The 19642-nt window shown below is 49.4% G+C and overlaps 1 protein-coding gene across 1 annotated transcript in view; it reads left to right on the forward strand.

The window, feature by feature from the left end:
• The window catches only part of FAM89A (family with sequence similarity 89 member A), a 20438-nt gene extending 3377 nt beyond the window's left edge, over positions 1-17061 (forward strand). The window contains exon 2 of the mRNA XM_040464844.1: positions 15949-17061. Within this exon, the coding sequence (XP_040320778.1) occupies positions 15949-16212 (264 nt within the window). The 3' untranslated portion in view covers positions 16213-17061. The remainder of the gene's footprint in view (positions 1-15948) is intronic.
• Positions 17062-19642: the final 2581 nt, after the last annotated feature.

The raw sequence follows: 19642 nt of genomic DNA on the forward strand, positions 1-19642 counted from the left end.
TCCTTCCTTCCTTCCTTCCTTCCTTCCTTCCTCCCTCTTTCCTTCCTCCCTCCCTCCCTCCCTTCCTGTATGCTTGACACACAATGTTAACATTAGTTTCAGGTGTACCACACAGTGACTCAAGTCTCTGTGTTCTGGCATGCTCACTACAAGCGTGGCTACTATCTGTCACGACACAACGCTATTACGATGCCACTGACTATATTCTCTATGCTGTGCCTTTCATCCCTGTGACTCATTTCATTCCAGAACTGGAAACCTGTACCTCCTGGACCTTCACCCATTTTGCCCATCCCCCCCACTCTGTCTCCTCTGGCAACCATTGGTCTGTTCTCTGTATTCTTGGGTCTGTTTCTGCTTTTGGTTAGTTTGTGCATGTTTTGCCTTTTAGATTCCACATGTAAGTGCAATCATATGGTATTTGTTGTTCTGTGTCTGACTTACTTCACTTCGCATAATCCTCTCTAAGGTCCATCCTATTTCCATATATTTTAAAAAATCACTCAGAATTTAATTCCCCTAAGATCACAGATTCAACCAGATATGTCCCAAAGCTTTGTTTTAACCCTTGCATTGTACTGCTCGCAGGCACAGGCACTCCCACCGACACAAATACACACGGATCGCATTATACATTCTTAGTTGCATTTTCGGGGGCACATCTTGCAAAGGTTTTCCTAGTCAACACACGTTACAATGTCTTCAGTAACTGCAGAGTCTGCCATTGTGCAGGAGAGCAATAACCTTGCTAATCCATCATTGGGAAGGTGGGGTTCATTGCAGCAACGGGGGAGTCAGGAGGGGTGGCTCCTTTAGGGGGAAAGGTGGTTTGTCATTACATCAGTGGAGGAGTATGTTACACATTTAAAAATGAGGAGCTGGAGGCTGGAAAAGAGGCTTGGACCTGGTGATAAGACAGTGAGGGGTCGGGGGGATGGGTCCGGGGCAGTCTGGGCTCTGAGGGCAGGGGAGCTGTGTGGACTTGGTGGTTCCCTGCTCCGCGTGGTGCCCGCTGTACCGCCTGAGTTAGCACTTCCTGTTCTAGGAACCCTCCTCGGTGAAGCTTTGTCCTGCTGCTGTGGTCCCCGTCCTGCCCTGGGGCGGGTGGGGGGAGTGGGGCCATTTGGGATGTGGGGAGGGTCACACATAATACTGCGCTCTATAGCTTACCTGCTCTATAGACTGGAAAAAGTCCTTTAAGACAAGAAGCTGAGTTAGTTTTTTTGTTTTTGTTTTTTTTTTTAAACATCAGAGGATCTTTTATTTTTTTTTTTTATTTTTTTTTCAACGTTTTTATTTATTTTTTTTGGGACAGAGAGAGACAGAGCATGAACGGGGGAGGGGCAGAGAGAGAGGGAGACACAGAATCGGAAACAGGCTCCAGGCTCCGAGCCATCAGCCCAGAGCCTGACGCGGGGCTCGAACTCACGGACCGCGAGATCGTGACCTGGCTGAAGTCGGACGCTTAACCGACTGCGCCACCCAGGCGCCCCCAGAGGATCTTTTAAAATCACATTCAACAGATGTTCGTTGGGTGCGTGTTAGGTGTAAAATGCTATGGAGATCCAAGGAAACTCTCTAGCCATTTCAGGAGCGTTATACCATCTGGGAGATGTGGTCATCTTTACGCAATAGGAGTGCTGCCGCGTAGATCACCTCTCAAGTTTCATGTCTGGGCTGTCCGTGTGAGTGATAGTAACTCGGTCTGAACCAGCTCTTGCTGAAGAAAACTCTCGAAGGGCTGGATATATACAGAGACAGACTGGAACCAGGGCCGATGGGGCATCCGGGAAGCCCACTGTATTCTCCTCCCCCTCCCCGCATCATTTTATTTTTTTCCCACGTTTTGGACCGTGGCTGTTAACAGGGTCCACACTCAGTTTCGGCCAATGCTTCTTAGTTCCAGTTGGTAAATACTGTGTGGAAGGATGCCAGCGGGCCCAGCTTGGGTGGTCTGGCCAGCGTGGGCCAGCCAGTAGTGACTGAGGACAGGATCGCATTTTACTAAGATAGTGTGACCATGTGGATGGGGTGGGGGTGCTGGAGTTCCCCCCCCAAAGAAAGGCCAGTTAGCAGAAATAGAGCAGGGGGCTGCTGGACAAACTATGTATCCCAGACCTCTTTCTACATAAAAATACTTTGCCTTGAAGGGCCCCCCCCGGTTTAATAGACTCTTACCTGCTAAGCGGATAAAGCCATATTTGCTCACTGGATCTGGGTTGGCTTTTCAAATCCTTGCGTGTGGCTGCAGGACACCCTGGACTCTCAGTGTCAGCCGGGACCCCCGACACACACTTCCCTTGATGTTTGTACACAGACCACCCATCCAGCGGCTCCGTGACATTAGCTCATCAAGTTTGAACACCCCAGAGAGTCACACGAAAGCGTGGACAGCAGATTCTCAGATATGGGGGCAGGACATCTTTGAGGGGCTGCCGTCCTAGGGATTCTTGGGGTCCACCTCTTACACCATCAGGGGCAGGTTCTAGCAGCTTTGACTTGGAACCTCTTTTTTTTTCATGTTCCTTCCCCCCCCCCCCCAAAACTGTCAAATAGCTATTTTGGTCACCAGCCTGGGCGTGAGTGGGAAGTCATCCACACAGAACCTTTGAGTGCCTGGGCTGCGGTGGTTTAGGCGAAGAATTTAATCTGATTCAATAAAGCTAGATTTCTGAGACCAGCAATGCTTCTCTCCCCTGCGTTTTAGTTGAGAGAACAAGTACATGTCCAATGAGTTTGTTCAGTGAACTGTATTCCAGGAGATGTGCGTTAGCTTGAATAGCCCGCATTCCCGTGGATTTCAGCTCTTATCCTGCACGTAAAGCCGGTGTGTTAGGGGATTTTAGTCTTTAAAAGGGTTTATGGTGGGGGCGCCTGGGTGGCTCAGTCAGTTAAGCGTCCGACTTCGGTTCAGGTCACGATCTCACACTCCGTGGGTTCAAGCCCCGCGTCGGGCTCTGTGCTGACAGCTCAGAGCCTGGAGCCTGTTTCAGATTCTGTGTCTCCCTCTCTCTCTGACCCTCCCCCGTTCATGCTCTGTCTCTCCCTGTCTCAAAAATAAATAAACGTTAAAAAAAATTTTTTTTTAATAAAATAAAATTAAAAAAAAAAAAAAAAGGGTTTATGGTAAAGGTCCAGTCCCAAGTCAGGCCTGTGAAATGCCATCTGGAATAACAGCATTAGCCTCTGGTTATGCATTAGCATTCTTGATTGATGTTGATCACAGGAGAGTGGCATGTCTGGTGACCTTTATTACCGTCTTTGTGTATTGTGTTCCCCGAAAAATGGACCACCAGCCCCAGAATCCTCCGGGCTGCTTGCTAAAATGCTAATTCCTGGGCCTCTTCCTATACCAGCAGTATCAGACTAGGAGAAGACAGAATCTGCATTTTGAACAAGCTGTTTATTTTTTTATTTATTTTTTTATTTTTTTTTCAACGTTTATTTATTTTTGGGACAGAGAGAGACAGAGCATGAACGGGGGAGGGGCAGAGAGAGAGGGAGACACAAAATCGGAAACAGGCTCCAGGCTCCGAGCCATCAGCCCAGAGCCCGACGCGGGGCTCGAACCCACGGACCGCGAGATCGTGACCTGGCTGAAGTCGGACGCCTAACCGACTGCGCCACCCAGGCGCCCCTGAACAAGCTGTTTAAGAATTGGGTAGCTCCTGGGGCACCTGGGTGGTGCAGTCAGTTACATCCTACCTGTGATTTCGGCTCAGGTCATGATCTCACGGTTGGTGGGATTGAGCCCTGAGTCAGGCTCCGTGCTGACAGCGTGGAGCCTGCTTGGGATTCTCTCTCTTTCTCTCCCTCTCTCTCTCTCTCTCTCTCTCTGCCCCTCCCCTGCTCCCGTGCTCTCTCACTCTCTCAAAATAAATAAACTTAAAAAAATATATTAAAAAAAAGAAAGATTTGGGAAGCTCCTGAACCAGGCATCAAGAGCTCCACTTCTGTTATTAGATTGTGTGGTATACTTGAAGCAAGCATTTTGCTATTTTCAGCTAGAGATCCCTTATGGGGAAAATGAGAATTAAATGCCATATAGGCTCCTTTTGGCTATAACAATATAATTCTTTCCCCCTCCTGCCTATATGGGTCTTGATGGTGCCTGCAGAAGTTTACTCTGTCATAAAATAGTGTAGGCACAAGTGCAGGACCTGCCTATTGCCATGTGCTTGGTGTCCCTGAGGACACCACGTGGTGTCTGTAAATTCTACAAAAAAGGAAGAGCAGCCCAAGGTTGTTGTTCTTGGACCGTGTTCATCAAAAATTAAGCTGTCTAGGGGCGCCTGGGCGGCTCAGTCGGCTAAACGTTGGACTTCAGCTCAGGTCATGATCTCGCAGTTGGGAGGTTGAGCCCCGCGTCGGGCTCTGTGCTGACAGCTCGCGGAGCCTGGAGCCTGCTTCCGATTCTGTGTCTCCCTCTCGCTCTCTGCCTCTCCCCGCCCCAACCCCGCCATACACGCGCACTCTCTCTCTCTCTCTCTCTCAAAAAATGAATAAACATTAAAAAAAAAATTTTTTTTTTTAAATTAGGCTGTTTAGGCTGTAATTACTCTGTATAGTACTTGTCCCCACCTCAGGATCCACCCAATAAAAGCACAGCTAGAAAGGTGTATATGTATCATAGTTTGTGGGGTGGGGGCTGGTGCAGCAGGGGCGGGCTGTGGGCTCACTGGTCTGGTTTCATTCGCTTTTGAGGTTATCTCTAAGTGAGGTTACACTTCTGGTCCCAAGATGTGACAGTGTAGAGATTGAAAGATATTTTTTTCATACCACGTTAACTTTTATGTATTACCTGCCCCCACCCCCACCCCCCCCACCCCCCGCCGCCAACCTGTAGAGATCAGAAATGGATATCTTGCTGGGAGCACAGCCCTTCTACTTTTCCCCCACTTCCGGTTAAAGGCATTCTGGGAATGCGAAAGTGCCCCAGTTGTTGGCACTTTGGGCACCTGGTCACATGCAGAGGGCCTCGAGCCACCAAGTGCTGGAGCATTTCTGTGTCGCTCTGGGCCAGCGTGTCTGTAGATCTTGGAGGCTGCACGGCCAAGGAGGTTCAGGGAGGGAGTTCAGGGAGGGCTCAAAGAGAGGAGATTGGCCCTTGTGCATGCACTTCCCGCCCACCAAGCAGCATTTGGAGGCTTTGCGGCCTTGCTCCTGGAATGCCCACCTGAACTCCACGGAGACTTCAGACCTCGGCTTGAAAAGCTACATTTTTCACGATCCCGTGTATGAAACCCTACAGGCGGACCACAGACCGCACGAACAGGAAACCAGCCGTGAGACTGGCTGGGTCAGATATTTGCCCCCCAATTACCCAGTGTCTTTCTCCAGAGCCCCGACCTTCTATTCATCTCATTCATTGCCCACGGGCTCCAGATGTTTCCAGGTGATTAGTAGGCAGGGCTCATAGAGGTTGTTCTTTTCTTTCCTGTCGCTCGTTCCCTCATAGACCCTTAACCCAGAGATGTACGTCCTCCTCCAGGAGCTTTGGAGACAGAAAAACCCTTGGGCCTCCTTATGGTTCTACTGAAATTCATTCAGGCATGTGGCCTTTTCTGTTTTTGAGTGCTTTCTGCTCACTTCCCTGATTGGCCCTAAGAGCCATGCACTGGCCTGATTTTATACAGTCTCGTCTGCAAGGATTCTGGCAGGAAGCACTGCCCTTGACCTGAGAAGGAGGGGTGGGGAAGGAGAGCCTCTGTCCTCTGACCAGTGCTCTCCAGGGGAGAGGCAGCCTCTGGGGGACCCCAGGCCTGTCGCAGCCTAGAGAGGCTGGACTGAGGATTACCGAAATACATTTGAAAGAGGATGTTTGGTATGTTCTTAGGTTGTTGACTGCACTTAGAGTTAGAGATAAAATAGCCAAGGTCATTGCAATTAAAGAGAAATGGCAAGGTGTTTAACAACTCTCATAACCACAGATAGGCGAAGTAAAACAATAAGGTGTCATGTTTTATTTAAAAGACCAGCCGAGGGACACCTGGGTGGCTCAGTTGGTTGAGCGTCCAACTCTTGATTTCGTTTCAGGTCGTGATCCCAAGGTCATGGGATCGAGCCCCATGTTACCATGTTAGGTTATGTGCTGAGAGTGGAGCCTGCTTAAGAGTCTCTGTCTCCCTCTGCCCCTCTAACCTGCTTGTGCTCTCTCTGTCTCAAAAAAAAAAAAAAAAAAACTAGCAGAGATTGAAAAAAATGATTATAGTCATGGTGAGGATTTGGAGATATAAACACCATAAAAACCGAATCTCTTTTGCTTTTTATTTCAGTTGTCTGAAAAACTCTGGCTACTGACATGAGGCTTTCTATATATTGTCCAAGAACTTGGTTTTGATTTTAGCTTCAGATTTGCTCCCCAAACTGCATCTACGCTTGCAGAGGGGGAGTTCCAGTTAACTGGATATCATTCAAGAAAATGACAACACAAACCAACCTTCAGATGCATGTTGAGTTCCAGCGTGTTGTCAGGGGCCCTTGGATCATGTTTTTTCCTCCAGTCCACCTGATTTCAACATCAGTTGTGTCCATGTTTCACTCATTATCTTGGGCAGTGGCCTTTTTTTAGGCTTTGGATACAAACCCTTGAGGAACGGTCTCCTGTTTGCAGGCCCAGGACTGGGGAGGGATTGGAAGGAAAGCGTCCTTTTCCTTTCTCAACCCCTTCTGCGATTTCATTTTTATAAATTTTTCTTACAGTAATAGTCACACAGTGGGTAATGGTACTTGTACTCAGATGTGTCTTGCAGTGATATAGAATAGTGATCGAAACTCACTGAAAAGCGTGTGATAACTATATGAACCTAGATGTTCACAGTACGAAAAAGTAAGTTGCACAGACGTGTGTATACATGATATCTAGCTAAACAGCTCGCATAAACATGGTGTCTCGAGGGATACATACTAAACTGTTAAAAGTGGGTATCTTTAAAACAGTTCTTTTTTTTTTTAATTTTTTTAACATTTTATTTATTTTTGAGAGACATAGAGACAGAGCACAAGCAGAGGAGGAGCAGGGAGTGAGAGGGAGACACAGAATCGGAAGCAGGCTCCAGGCTCTGAGCCGTCAGCACAGAGCCCGATGCGGGGCTTGAACTCATGAACTGTGAGATCATGACCTGAGCTGACGTCAGATGCTTAACTGAATGAGCCACCCAGGCGCCCCCTATAACTGCTCTTAAAAAGTGTGGGCTGGGGGACGTTCAGGGGTCCCTAGATCCTTTTCAGTGTCCATAATTATGTGGTTGTCATATTGATAAGTGAGTTGTTTTAAAATATTACCTAAGGAGGGGGCACTTGGGTGGCTTAGTCGGTTAAGTATTGACTCCATCCCAGCAGAGGTCTTGGTCTCAGGGTCATGAGTTTAAGGCCCGGGCTGGGTGTGGAGCCTATTAAAAAAAAAAAAAAAGAAAAAATTACCTAGGGAAATGTATCAACATTTGGAAGGTCTGCATAATTCAGTGAGTCAGTTTTTCACAGTTTTCATAGCACTAATGCTTTGCTGTTACAAAATCACACCTGGTTAAAAGATCCATTCAAAGTGCAAGACTGATGGTTTTAATGTAACAGTATAAAAAGTCCATTGGCATAGCCAACTGAAGGGTAGTGTCCAAGAAGAAAACCCACTGTTTTCTAAAAGGCTATTACATGTCTGTGTGAGGCCAGATTTTCTTCATTTACTTCAACCAAAGCAACGTGTCACAAAGGATCAAATGCAGGAGATAAGCCAGGCATTAAAAAGATGTACAAAGTGGTGGCGTTCATAAAAACGTTATGTTGGGGCACCTGGGGGGCTCAGTTGGTTGAGCGTCCGACTTTGGCTCAGGTCATGCCCTCGCGGTCCGTGGGTTCGAGCCCCGCATCTGGCTCTGTGCTGACAGCTCGAAGCCTGGAGCCTGCTTCGGATTCTGTGTCTCCCGCTCTGTCCCTCCCCCACTCATGCTCTGTCTCTCTCTCTCTCTCTCTCTCTCTCTCTCTCTCTGTCAAAAGTAAATAAACATTAAAAAAAAGTTATGTTAACATGTAATGGGTATATTATTTATGTTTAAATGGATCAATATGAAAACTCAGTCTCAATTCCTAATAAGGTAAATGTTGACAGGTATAATACACATAAATAACAGCTCTTAGGGGCCGTCAATAGTTAGAGGTCCCAAGACCAAAACATCTGGAGACAGCTGCTTTAGAACATGGGATGAGGGAATTATGGTTCACATAATTATGAACCATTGACGTTTTAATATGACTAGAACGTTTTATTTTTATAATGGGGAAAAAGTAAAAGAATGCGCAAAGCCATCACTTCATTGGTACCAATATTAGTTTAGGTTCGAGGGAAGCCAGTGTGGCCTGGAAGAGGTTGCAGAATGGGCTCCGTCAGTGTGGACGCCTTTAGCTGTGAGCAGTAAACACACTGAAACCACCTTACGTGGTAGAGAGGGCGTATGGGCGAGTGGAGAGCTGCAGGAACTGTGGGTGTGGCTTAATCTGGGGGTGCAGCCACGCAGCCTGGTCTGTTTTCTGTCTCTGAATCACCCCGACTCTTCAGAGTGTAGTTCTCGGCCCGGTGAGCCTAGGGCACGCACAGGAGACGAAGGAGACCAAGTAACCCAAATGCTTTTCCACCCAGGAGAGGACAGTGCCACATAGGGGCCACATGATGGACTGGAAGCTTGCTTAGTGAGCACAGAATTACGGGCCACCGGGGAGTTGAGAAGTCCTTCAGGAGCCGGGCGCCTGGGTGGCTCAGTCGGTTCAGCGTCTCACTTTGGCTCAGGTCATGATCTCACGGTTCGTGGGTTCGAGCCCTGCGTCGGGCTTGTGTGCCGACAGCTCGGAGCCTGGAGCCTGCTTCCTATTCTGTTTCTGTGCCCCTCCCCTACTTGCTCTCTGTCTCTCAAATATAAAAAATAAAACAAAAAAAGTCCTTCAGGGGGGTCTCAGTCCAGCCTGAGCTGCCAAGTTAATAGCCCCTTCTCCTACTGGATCAACACCAAAGAAGTCTTTCTCTTCGGTTTTCCTTTGCAAAAGGGCATGCAGGTCAGCGTCCTTCAGTCACTGCGTCCTTTTTTCAAAAATCAGGTTACGATCCATCAGGTCACTGCTTTATTGCATTCCAGCCACGCAGATACCTACTGGACACCTGGATCAGACTTGGGGGCATTTCCCAGGTCTTCTGTAAAATAAATTCGTTCACAAGCCATCCGTGTGTGCTTAGTCATTCATTCCGTTTTTGAAAGGTAACTTTGAAAATGGTCTCATTGTAAGTTAACACATATTCATAGTAGAAAATCCAGAAAGTTCAGAAAAGCCAAATACAAGTCACCTGTGATGTTAGCAGCTTGCTCCCTGTCCCAGCTGACACGGCGACACCTCTTTGCCCGGGTCAGCTGTGTGGGCAGTACAGGCTGGTGGTCAAAGCGCCGACCTTGGAGTCCTAAACACGGGTGCCGCTCCCTGCCCTCCTACCGTATGCCCTCAATCAAGAGCCTTCATCTTTCCGGGCCCCAATTTCCTCATCATAACAGAATCGGCACCTACCACACAGAACAAGAAGGAGATTATTTATTTGTGCACCACCGAGATTTTCTTCTCTCCGGTCAATCCCTAGAAGGGAACAGTTAGCTGGTTAAAAGTTGTGTGCTATTTTAAGGCTTTTGTTGCTGTTACCAGTCAGACTGCCGCGCAGGTTTCACAGGCAGGCAGCCCTGTGTGGTGTTGCCTACATGATATGCTTTTTTATTGTTACTAGTTTTTTTTTAACGTTTATAATTTTTGAGAGAGCGTGAGAGCACCTGCAAGCAGGGGAGGGACAGGGAGAAAGGGAGACAGAGAATCGTAGCAGGCTCCGGGCTCTGAGTTGTCAGCACCTACCCGACGCTGGGCTCGAACCCACGAACCGTGAGAGCATGAGCCAAAGCCAGACGCTTACCTGAGCCGCCCAGGCGCCCGTTAATTCTTAAGGTTTTAAAATTGAGAGCATCGTGCTCGTTGAGAAAAAAATTAAGCAGTGCAGAAGGCTATAAATTCCCAGTCCCACTTTCTAGAGGTTAAGTTCTGCTAACAGACCTTTTCTCTTCCCGTCAGAAGCTTGCACATGTGTGCTTATGCATATAAAGTGAATTCCTACCGTGTACTGTTTGGTAACCTGAGCTTTTGTGCTCAGCAGCACACGTGGGTCACTGTTGTGGGTCACTTGTACCCAGCTGCTCACCCTTTGAAATGACTGTCTAGTTTTTATTGTATGACTTTACCCTACTTTTTAAAACCAAGCCCCTACCACTTTATGTTTCAATGTGAATTTTCATCCAACAAACCTTTTTTTGCATCTGTCCCCGTATTTCACAACCCCCCGTCCCCGCCTATATTATAGCTCATGGTTCTTTAGTTTCACTTGGAATCTGTGCAACCCTGCCCATCTTAGGTTGAGGAATGCGGTGGGGAGATAATGGTCTGGTGTGACAGTGGGGGGGGGTCATTTCAGAGCCGGTCCCAGTATGATTTACTGAACTAACCCATCCCCCGACGTTGACCTGCTTCTCCCCAACCCCACGCACAGAGCCCGCTGCGGCTATGGAGCAAACACAAATAAAACGGATTCTTTTTGTCTCTGTTGTGTTTCCTACTTATTGCTGGATTTGGGAAGAAGTTGCTTTTGTTTACGTACTGGTGAGTCACCCCAGCTTGTAGTTTCTTAAAACTATTTTTCTTAACTACCACTTATTTCTAAAAAAAAAAAAATACCCTAAAGTTTTTTGTGATGCTTTGTTTTCAGTCATCAAAAGCTTCCTTTTAAAAAGTTCCTTTCATCTTCCGAGCCTTGTATCCGAATGGTCACGTACCTGCTGGAATTGTGTGAAAGTTGGGAACAACACTCTGACCCGCGGCACCTTCCAAAGGTAGAAACTTAGCACCCCGAAACCCGGCTGGGAACCAGTACCCTGTCCGATGTGACGTGTATTCATGTGGCCAGTCTGTTGGGCGTCTTTGAGACCATTTCGAGGGTGATTCAGGATTGTTGGGCCCCATTGTTGGAGATGTGGGTTGCTGAGCCACTTGTGTGTTGCAGCAGGGGTGGGGGGTGGTGGGGAGCTCTGTTCAGGGGAAAAGAGAACATGACCAGGAAGTTAAGCAGGAAGCCCAGACAGAGAGAGGAAGGAATGGCATTAGCAGTTTAAAGCAATGGAAGCTAGCTGATTGTTCTTAATTGTCTTGAAGGTCTAGAATAAGGGCTACAGATTACACGGTTTTAGAATATTCTGTAGTTTTCTTCATTTATCTGAAGTTTTGCAATCTCCTTTCACAAAAGAGCTGTATTTTCTGAATCCAGCCATGAATTAGATCAACTGGCCTTCAGGGACATGTGGGAACAGATCACTAAGGTGACAGGCTTCCCCTGCTTGTAGTATGGGGTGGGGGGGGGTATTGGGCTTGCTGAGGGCTTGCCCCCACCCCAGTCCTTTTTTCTGGAAGGACAGGTTCCTGTTCGTGGGTGATTTAATCACGTTCTGAAACCACTCTGCAGTTGAGTTCTCTTGCATGGTCCCTCTCTCCCCTTCCATATTCTCAGACACCCATCCCTTCCCCCTAGTCTTCAGGGTTGAGAGTTTGATTTCTGGAGCTGTCCTGAGTCTCTCTCCCTGATGCAGACAGTAGCTGGGTCACTGCATGTGGGCTTGTCCTACATTAGAAGAAAGCAGACCCATGTGCTTACTGGCAGCACAAGGCAGGCAGAGAACATGGGGGGAACTGGGGAGCACCGGTGCCTCAGCCAAGGTCCAAAGAACGGAGGAGAAGCTGGCGTTGGGCCGGGCAAGCAAAGAGGCTTTAACACAGTGGGGACAGGTCTGGGACAGTCTGGGGAAGAAGGGACCTCCGGCCAACCGTTGCATGAGGTGCAGGTAGGAGAGCGCAGATTCAGACCAGATTATAGAACGCTGCCTAGGGATTTTCAGTTTGCCTCTAGAAAATGTAAGTTAAAGTGTTGAATCAGCCACCTCCGAGGGAGAGGCGCCCGGCCGGGAAACTGACTTGCTCATGTAGCTACTTCCCTCCTGCCCGCTGAGTTCATTTGGAGGATGGCTGGTAACTCAGAGGAGTTTGGTCTGGTGCCTGCAGAAGGCACTGAGAAACCGGGGTGTGTATAGGCATGTGTGTGCACGTGTGTGTGCTTAAATCCCTGTTAACTTAGTCTAAGCACTTGGCATCTGTTCAGCAGGGTAATAGGTGTGTGCAGGACGGAGCTGTATTCCTAGGCGGGTCCGACCTCCGTTTCTAGGCCAGCGTTCCACCCGATGACAGGGCAACTTGGTGCGTCATTCCAGCTGCTGCTGCCCAGAAAGGTCCAGGACATGATCCTGACTCGGGGTCTGGAAGACCTTGGACAGGGCACCTGAAGAGAAAAGCCTGGGACCACAGGTCTTTGAGTTGTGCGGAGTCAGAGGAAGTTAGAGCCTCAGAAACCCGGTTAGCGGTTGTTAGGGCTATAGAGCCCCATGTTCCCCTGCGCCCCCCTGGGCCCACGCCCACCCTGCCCAGAAGAGGAAGGCCAGGCCTGGTCCGGTACTGCTCCTTCTGGTTTTTCCTCATTCATTTCCAGGGTGGGAAACAGTTTTGGGATTGCCCAGCCCTACTGGTATTAGAGTGACTCGGTAGAAATCGCTTCAGGATTCCAGATGAATCTTCTCTATGGCTTTTTTTTTTTTTTTTTTTTTTATAATTCCAGGCTAGTTAACATCCAGGGTTGTATTAGTTTATGACTTTTTTTAAAAACGTTGGTTTAGGGGCACCTGGGTGGCTCAGTCGGTTAAGCGTCCGACTTCAGCTCAGGTCACGATCTCACGGTCCGTGAGTTCGAGCCCCGCATCGGGCTCTGGGCTGATGGCTCAGAGCCCGGAGCCTGCTTCCGATTCTGTGTCTCCCTCTCTCTCTGCCCCTCCCCCGTTCATGCTCTGTCTCTCTCTGTCTCAAAAATAAAAAATAAACGCTAAAAAAAAATTAAAAAAAAATGTTGGTTTATTTTTGAGAGAGACGGAGTGTGAGCGGGGGAGGGGCAGAGAGAAAGAGAGAGACAGAATCCAAAGCAGGCTGCGGGCTCCAGGCTGCAAGCTGTCGGCACAGAGCCCGACGGGCTTGAACCTACAAACCATGAGATCGTGACCTGAGCTGAAGTCAGATGCCCAACTGACTGAGCCACCCAGGCGCCTCTAGTTTATGACTTTTTAAGCAAATACTACTAAGACTCTAAGAGGGTGTGGCTTTCTTTATTAGACTTTCCATTCCTTGTATTAAATCCTAGCGCAGACAGTAGGTATGTGTGGACTTGCCAAGTCAGAGTCTTGCAGTTCGGTTACTGTATTCAGACCCGGACACTATGGAGGAGCCCTGGGAAAAAAGGAGCGAGTCCCTGGGGAAGGGACTAGTTGGTTAACGGACCAGGACATCATTGCGAATAGTTGAAAGACCCGAAGCTACTGGCTGGAGAAAACAAATCGTTTTTTTTCGGGTGGCAGACCGAAAATTACCTTCAAGTATTTAAAAGGTGGTTAAGAGAAATGAGGTTTGTGTGCGTTGCATGATGGTCACACCTAGCATCAGGGGACCTAGAACCTAAAGTCCGGGAGATTTTGACTTGGCATGCTGAAGAATTATGGCTGTTGGAAAATGAATGAACTGGCCTGGAAGGTCCTCCTTTGGAGGGTTTGAAGTAAGACATTTGAGGTCCTTTCCTGTTCGAGAGTCTGCAGTGAGCACCCTGGTCCTCAAGAAGCAGGTTTGCTGGTTAATTTTCAGCTGGCTTGTGACTGCCCTGGCAGGTGACCATCTTCCACCAAAGATGGTCAGGTGGTTGCTGCTCCGTCTGCGGGATTGAGTTGGGGCAGGAGGAATATGGCTCCACACGGGCTGCCTGGTACATCCTGTTCCTGCCGTTCCTTTCCAAGATGGCATTCTGCAGGCTGGCAGAGTGGAAAGAATCATGAACATAGTAACAACAGTAGCAGCTGTCACCCTTTCCGGAAGTTGAACAGGATGTCCCTGGTCTCACAGCTAGGGAGTGGCAGAGCCAGCATTTGAACCCAAGCAGGCAGGCTCCAGAACCCGCGCTCTGCTCCATGCTCTTCTGCCTGGATGGCCTGAAAGTCAGTGCTCACAGGAGAATAAATACAAGGGGCCCAGGGAAGACAGATACTTGTGTCAAGGACACTGGCTTCGGCGCCAGAACTGGACGTCCAGATCGTCTGGGTAATTTTCCAAACACAAAGGTCGGGAGCCCGCTTTTCCTCATGACGACATGTGCACAAGCTAATCAGGAACAAGAGTGTTGGTGTCCGACTCTAGGATGTGGCCCGGTGGCCTGGGCGTCTTTTGGCTTACCCACGACTTACCTAGTCAGGGTGGACTTCTGACAGTGGATGCCATCCAGCCAACTCTGCCCTCTCAGACCCTCTCTCCTGAAGTCTTCCCTGAACGTCTTGGCAAAATATGCTAAGTCAAGGTGCCTTGGTCCCATTTCTGTGGTCTACTCAGCTAGAGCAGGGAGATAGCCAGTGTTTCCTCGGCCGTTTAGCGTGGTTGGAGGGTGTGAAGAAAAATCTGGGACTTAACACCCAGTCTTAGTCATGAGATGAATGCTGCTTTCTGGACCCCAGCTTCCCTTGTGTGAAAGTCGGGCCGTCTTATATGGCGGGTCTCGTCGCTGGGTAATTAGGCTGTAGACCTTGTCTTTCTCGGTTTTCTGCGTGCACATTCCCATGCCTCTTCGGTGCTTTAGCCCTTGCTTGCACAGGAGACATTTGATGACTGTTTATTAAAATGGATGGGTAGCTCATTGAAGCCCTCCCGGTAGCCCCATGAGAGAAATGATTATTCCCTTTTGTCATCAGCCAAGGCTTAGAGCTGATGCATGGCTTGCAAAAGGGCCAAGAAGCAGGAGTCAGGTCTCCTAGCATCTATGTAGAATTTCTCCCCTTACGACTCGCAGGGAGGTCTACAGCTCAGCAGCTCTGTCACCAGTGGCCCCACATCCGCTGGACCCGAGGCCGCACCGATAACAGTCACCACAGGTGATTCTCATGCAGTGGCGTCGGATGCACTGGGCTGGGCTGCATTTCCAACTGGATTAACCCTTCTGTCTTTGGGACTGATGGAAACACTCCATTTCCCGGGCTGACTTGTGCTCTTTCCCTTGGGACAAGGCCGTGGGAAGAAGGGAACTTGAAGGTGAACAAATAGGTGACTTTCAACTGTTCCTTGATTGGCCACCAGTGGTGAAAGTGGTTCCCAGGAGAATCCGTGGAGGCCCCCAGGGCCCCCACTAGACTTACTCAGTCGCCTGCTCTGGGGAGTGATCCCACAACCATCTTTGGGTAAGACTGACCTTGTCCGAAGAGAGGGAGTCGGAACACTTCTCTTGGGGGCCCGGAGGCTGAGCCGGTCAGAGGGTGGGTGCTCCAGGGCGCAGTGTGTGACACTGACAGGCGAACCGCTGTCACTGGCAAGGGGACTCTTGTCCCAGAGAGTTGAGAATGATTTTGGTATCAGGGAGGGCACACGCGGGTCCCCTCTGAATCTGATCATGAGGAAAGGACACACTTGTATCTTGGCGTCCAAAGGGAAACCAGTTGGGGCCACCAGAAGGCGTAGCACTGTTCCTTCCCAGGGCACGCCCGGGTGCCAGGGTGAATTCCACAGGCTGGGGCCTGCCGCCCCGACGGTGCGATCCTGCCCTGACACACTGAGTAACGTCTGAGGTGTGGGCATCCCACAATTAAGGTTTTCTCCAAATTGGAAAATCCAAAGCATCCGAGTGATGCCCTGCGTCGTCCACGGTACGGAAAGAATGTGCTGGCACGAGCAGATTGCTGGCTGAGCGTTCGACTAAAATTAAACTCCAGTGCTGACTTCTTGTTTTTCCCTCCCCCCCCCCCACCCCCCGCTCCCCTCAAGGTTGGCCTCCGCCAGCTGGACATGTCCTTGCTCTGCCAACTCTACAGCCTGTACGAGTCCATTCAGGAATATAAGGGAGCATGCCAGGCAGCCTCCAGCCCGGACTGCACCTATGGCCTGGAGAATGGCTTCTTCGAGGAGGAGGAGGACTATTATCAGGAGCAGAACGCCCTCCACGATGGGAGGGAGCGGGGCCCTCCACGGGACCTGCCGCTGCCCGTCTCCCCGCTCTCCAGCAGCGACTGGATTCTCGAATCCATCTAGAAAGGGCTCTCCGCCGAGAGGCCACTGCTGCTACCGGACCACCAGCATTTATTTGCCTCTCCTCTTGAAGAAAGCTCCTCTCCTCCATCGTGGGCGGTCGTCGGGCACCAGCGGCCGGTGCTGTCAGTTTAATCTGGAGGACACACGTGGCGGGGTGTTCTGGTGGCCGGAGTTTGTGCCTGGGCGATCCAGAGGTGCCCAGCCACATCCTCGGCTCCGTGGTACTCAGGCACGCCTGCCTCCATCCTTTCCAAAACCTTTCGGGGCGTTTTGCGCAAGGCGACTTTTACTGGTTCGTTACTTCCTTATGGGTGGTGGGCGATTTGCACCCTCTGTGTTGTAGGAACTGCGTCCAGTTTGCAACGCAGGGAAACTAGCATTTCGCGGCTCCCCTGCCTCTATGCATTCGGCAGCCTTTCTCGTTTCTGTCTTGTGAGCGTTTAAGGCCCTGGGTTGGGCTTTATTTCTCTGTAAGCCGCACTGCTAGCTGCCCAGGTGACTCAGTGGAAGCTTTTTACCAAAAAAGTAAACATTTCAGGTCCTACCCATCGACTGCATTCTCTTCACCTGTCGAAACAACTCCTATCGTTCTTTGTCTATTCTATGGAGGAGGGAGGGAGCTAATACGGAGATGTGTGAACGTGGGAAGCTGGGGCAAGCTCGTGTTTTGTGTCATTCACTGAAAGGTGGTGGCAACCGTTTTTGTTCTGAAAGCTAGTATATTAGCGATCCTGCCTCTTCCACTCAAAAACAACGATCACCTTAAGCCTTAATATATTTATTAAAATGCTTCATGAACACTTTACACTTTGTAGGTTAGAAATGAGGATAAAATGCTAGACTCTCTGACTGGGGTTGTGTGTTCTTTTGGTCTGAACGCCGAATCGTCCGTTTCCAGAACTTGAATGCATTGAATCCAGTCAACTACTGAAAGCGAATTACAGTGTGTTTTCTTGCCGTTGAGAATTGGAAAGACGCTTCGTTCCTCTGTTGATTTATTCTTGGACCACGCAGTTGGGTCTCAGCGCTGCTCTGTCTCTGACCACTTCAGATCCCCTGTCCTCTTCTTTCTTTTGACGTGATAATTGCTCATTAGCGTCTCTTTCGGGTTAGAGAGAGGAGGTAGAACTAATCCCCAGGAACCAGCAGTCGATAGCCTGCTATGTACAGGATCGGACCGTGTGTTGGGAACTGGGGTGAGGCATGCAGAGAAGGAAGAGCATTCCTGCTGATCTCCTGTGTTGAAAGTAGTAGTTAAATGAGAGATGGCAGGGGCGCCTGGGTGGCTCAGTCGGTTAAGCGGCCGACTTCGGCTCAGGTCATGATCTCACGGTCCGTGAGTTTGAGCCCCGCGTCGGGCTCTGTGCTGACAGCTCAGAGCCTAGAGCCTGTTTCAGATTCTGTGTCTCCCTCTCTCTGACCCTCCCCCGTTCATGCTCTGTCTCTCTGTCTCAAAAATAAATAAACGTTAAAAAAAAAATTTTTTTTTTTTTTTAAATGAGAGATGGCAAACTGCCTCCAGTATGTGGCGCAATCGTTCAGGGAGGACAAGAGAATTAAAAGTGGCAGGACTGGTGCAGTCTGGTCATCTACCGGAATCTTTGAGGTGGGGCCCCTACTTAACAAGGCGTCGAACCTCAGGTTCAGCTGTTCTCAACCCTGACCACGTTAAGATCACGTGGGGGGCTTTCAGAAGAATATTGAGTCTGGCTCAAGAACCCCCATCTCCATTCTGATTTAATTAGCCAGGAGTGAGGCCTGGGTCTCTGCTCACTTCTAGAAGTCCCCCCCAAGTGATTCTAAGGCAGATCCAGTTGCCATCTAGTGTTCACAATGGCCCGGGAAGCAGCATCTTCTTGGAGCCCCGGGCAATGGCCAGGAGACTGTCCTCTCAGGATGGGCACCCACAGCCAGGGAGGGAAGCTCAGGCGAGGGGGAGCCCCCCAGTTTAGAATGCACAGCTTCTGGGTGCCTGGGTGGCTCAGTCGGTTAAGCATCCGACTTAAGCTCAGGTCATGGTCTCACGGTTCGTGGGTTTGAGTCCTGCATCAGGCTCTGTGCTGACAGCTTAGAGCCTGGAGCCTGCTTCGGATTCTGTGTCTCCCTGTTTCTCTGCCCCTCCCCTGCTCTCTCTCTCTTTCAAAAATAAATAAATGTTAAAAAAAAAAAAATTGAGAACGCACAGCTTCCCTGGGTCTGCTGCCTCTGGACTCTTCTGGAACTGCAACCACAGATTCACAGTGCCTTTGAGTTTGGGGGCCCTCATGTCAGTATTGGGGGATAGGCTACCAAAGCTAGAAGTGGAGTGAATCCAGGTAAGCAAGGGGCCTCTCCCTTACTGTGGGGAAGGACTGACACGTTCCTCACCCCGATGGGGGCGTGGCAAATATACCTAAACCACTGCAGGCCTTAGTCCATTTGAAATGTATATAAATTGCCCCAAACTTTCTCTTACTCCAAATATAGTGTAAATATACCTTGGCAAGGAATATTAAAATTTCCCAAACTATAAAATGTTTTCTCATACACTCACCTTACAAAGGTCCTGCAAATGATTAGAAAATAAATTCTGCTGGGGTAGGGGGGAGGCTCCTGGGTGGCTCAGTAGGTTAAGTGTCAAACTCTTGATTTCAGCTCAGGTCATGATCTCTCGGTTCGTGGGATCGAGACCCGCCTTGGGTGCTGACAGCACGGAGCCTGCTTGGGATTCTCTCTCTCTCTCTCTCTCTCTCTCTCTGCTCCTCCCCCACTTGCACACTCTTGCGTGCACTCTCTCTCTCTCTTACTCTCAAAATAAGTAAATAATTAAATTCAGCCACTGCCCTTTATTGCTCCCTGGCATAAGTCATCACCTCTATGTTCGGAGTGGGACTATTTTGCTACTCCAACGGAGTGGCCAATGAAGGGCCTGGTAGGCCGTAAGACAGTCCAATTTTTGCTGAAGAATCTGTAATCTGTAAGGCAATGTACAGGCAGATAGAGAAAGGCACCTTTCGCTTCCTAGGGCACATGTGCAGTGAACCCAGAGTTGTTGATAATTTAAGCCTTGCCATTCACAAATGATGCAGTTCCTCTCATGTCCCTAGTGGCTTTCAGAGTCAATTAACCAGCCTGATTCCTTGCTTTCGTTTTTCTGTAACCTAGGTTGATGTCATTCATTCGGCTGACATGCACTTAGTCCTATTTTGGGTCGTGCTGAGGCAGGCACTGAGAGCACAATGCAGAACCTGTAGGGTCTCTGGCAGATCCCCCTTCTACAAACACCTAACGTGTGCGGGTAAATACTACGATCAGGGAAGTACGAGGGGCCCCTGAGGCCCAGAAGGTCATGGCTAAGGGCACTGGAGTTCTCAAATGAGGTTTGGGCTCCATTTACGCTTAAGACCCAAGCAGGTGTTGGAATAACGTGCTGTAGCCCCTCGATCTTAAA

This window comes from Herpailurus yagouaroundi, unplaced genomic scaffold, assembly GCF_014898765.1.
Source record: "Herpailurus yagouaroundi ecotype Mexico unplaced genomic scaffold, PumYag 530, whole genome shotgun sequence".
Lineage (NCBI taxonomy): Eukaryota > Metazoa > Chordata > Mammalia > Carnivora > Felidae > Herpailurus > Herpailurus yagouaroundi.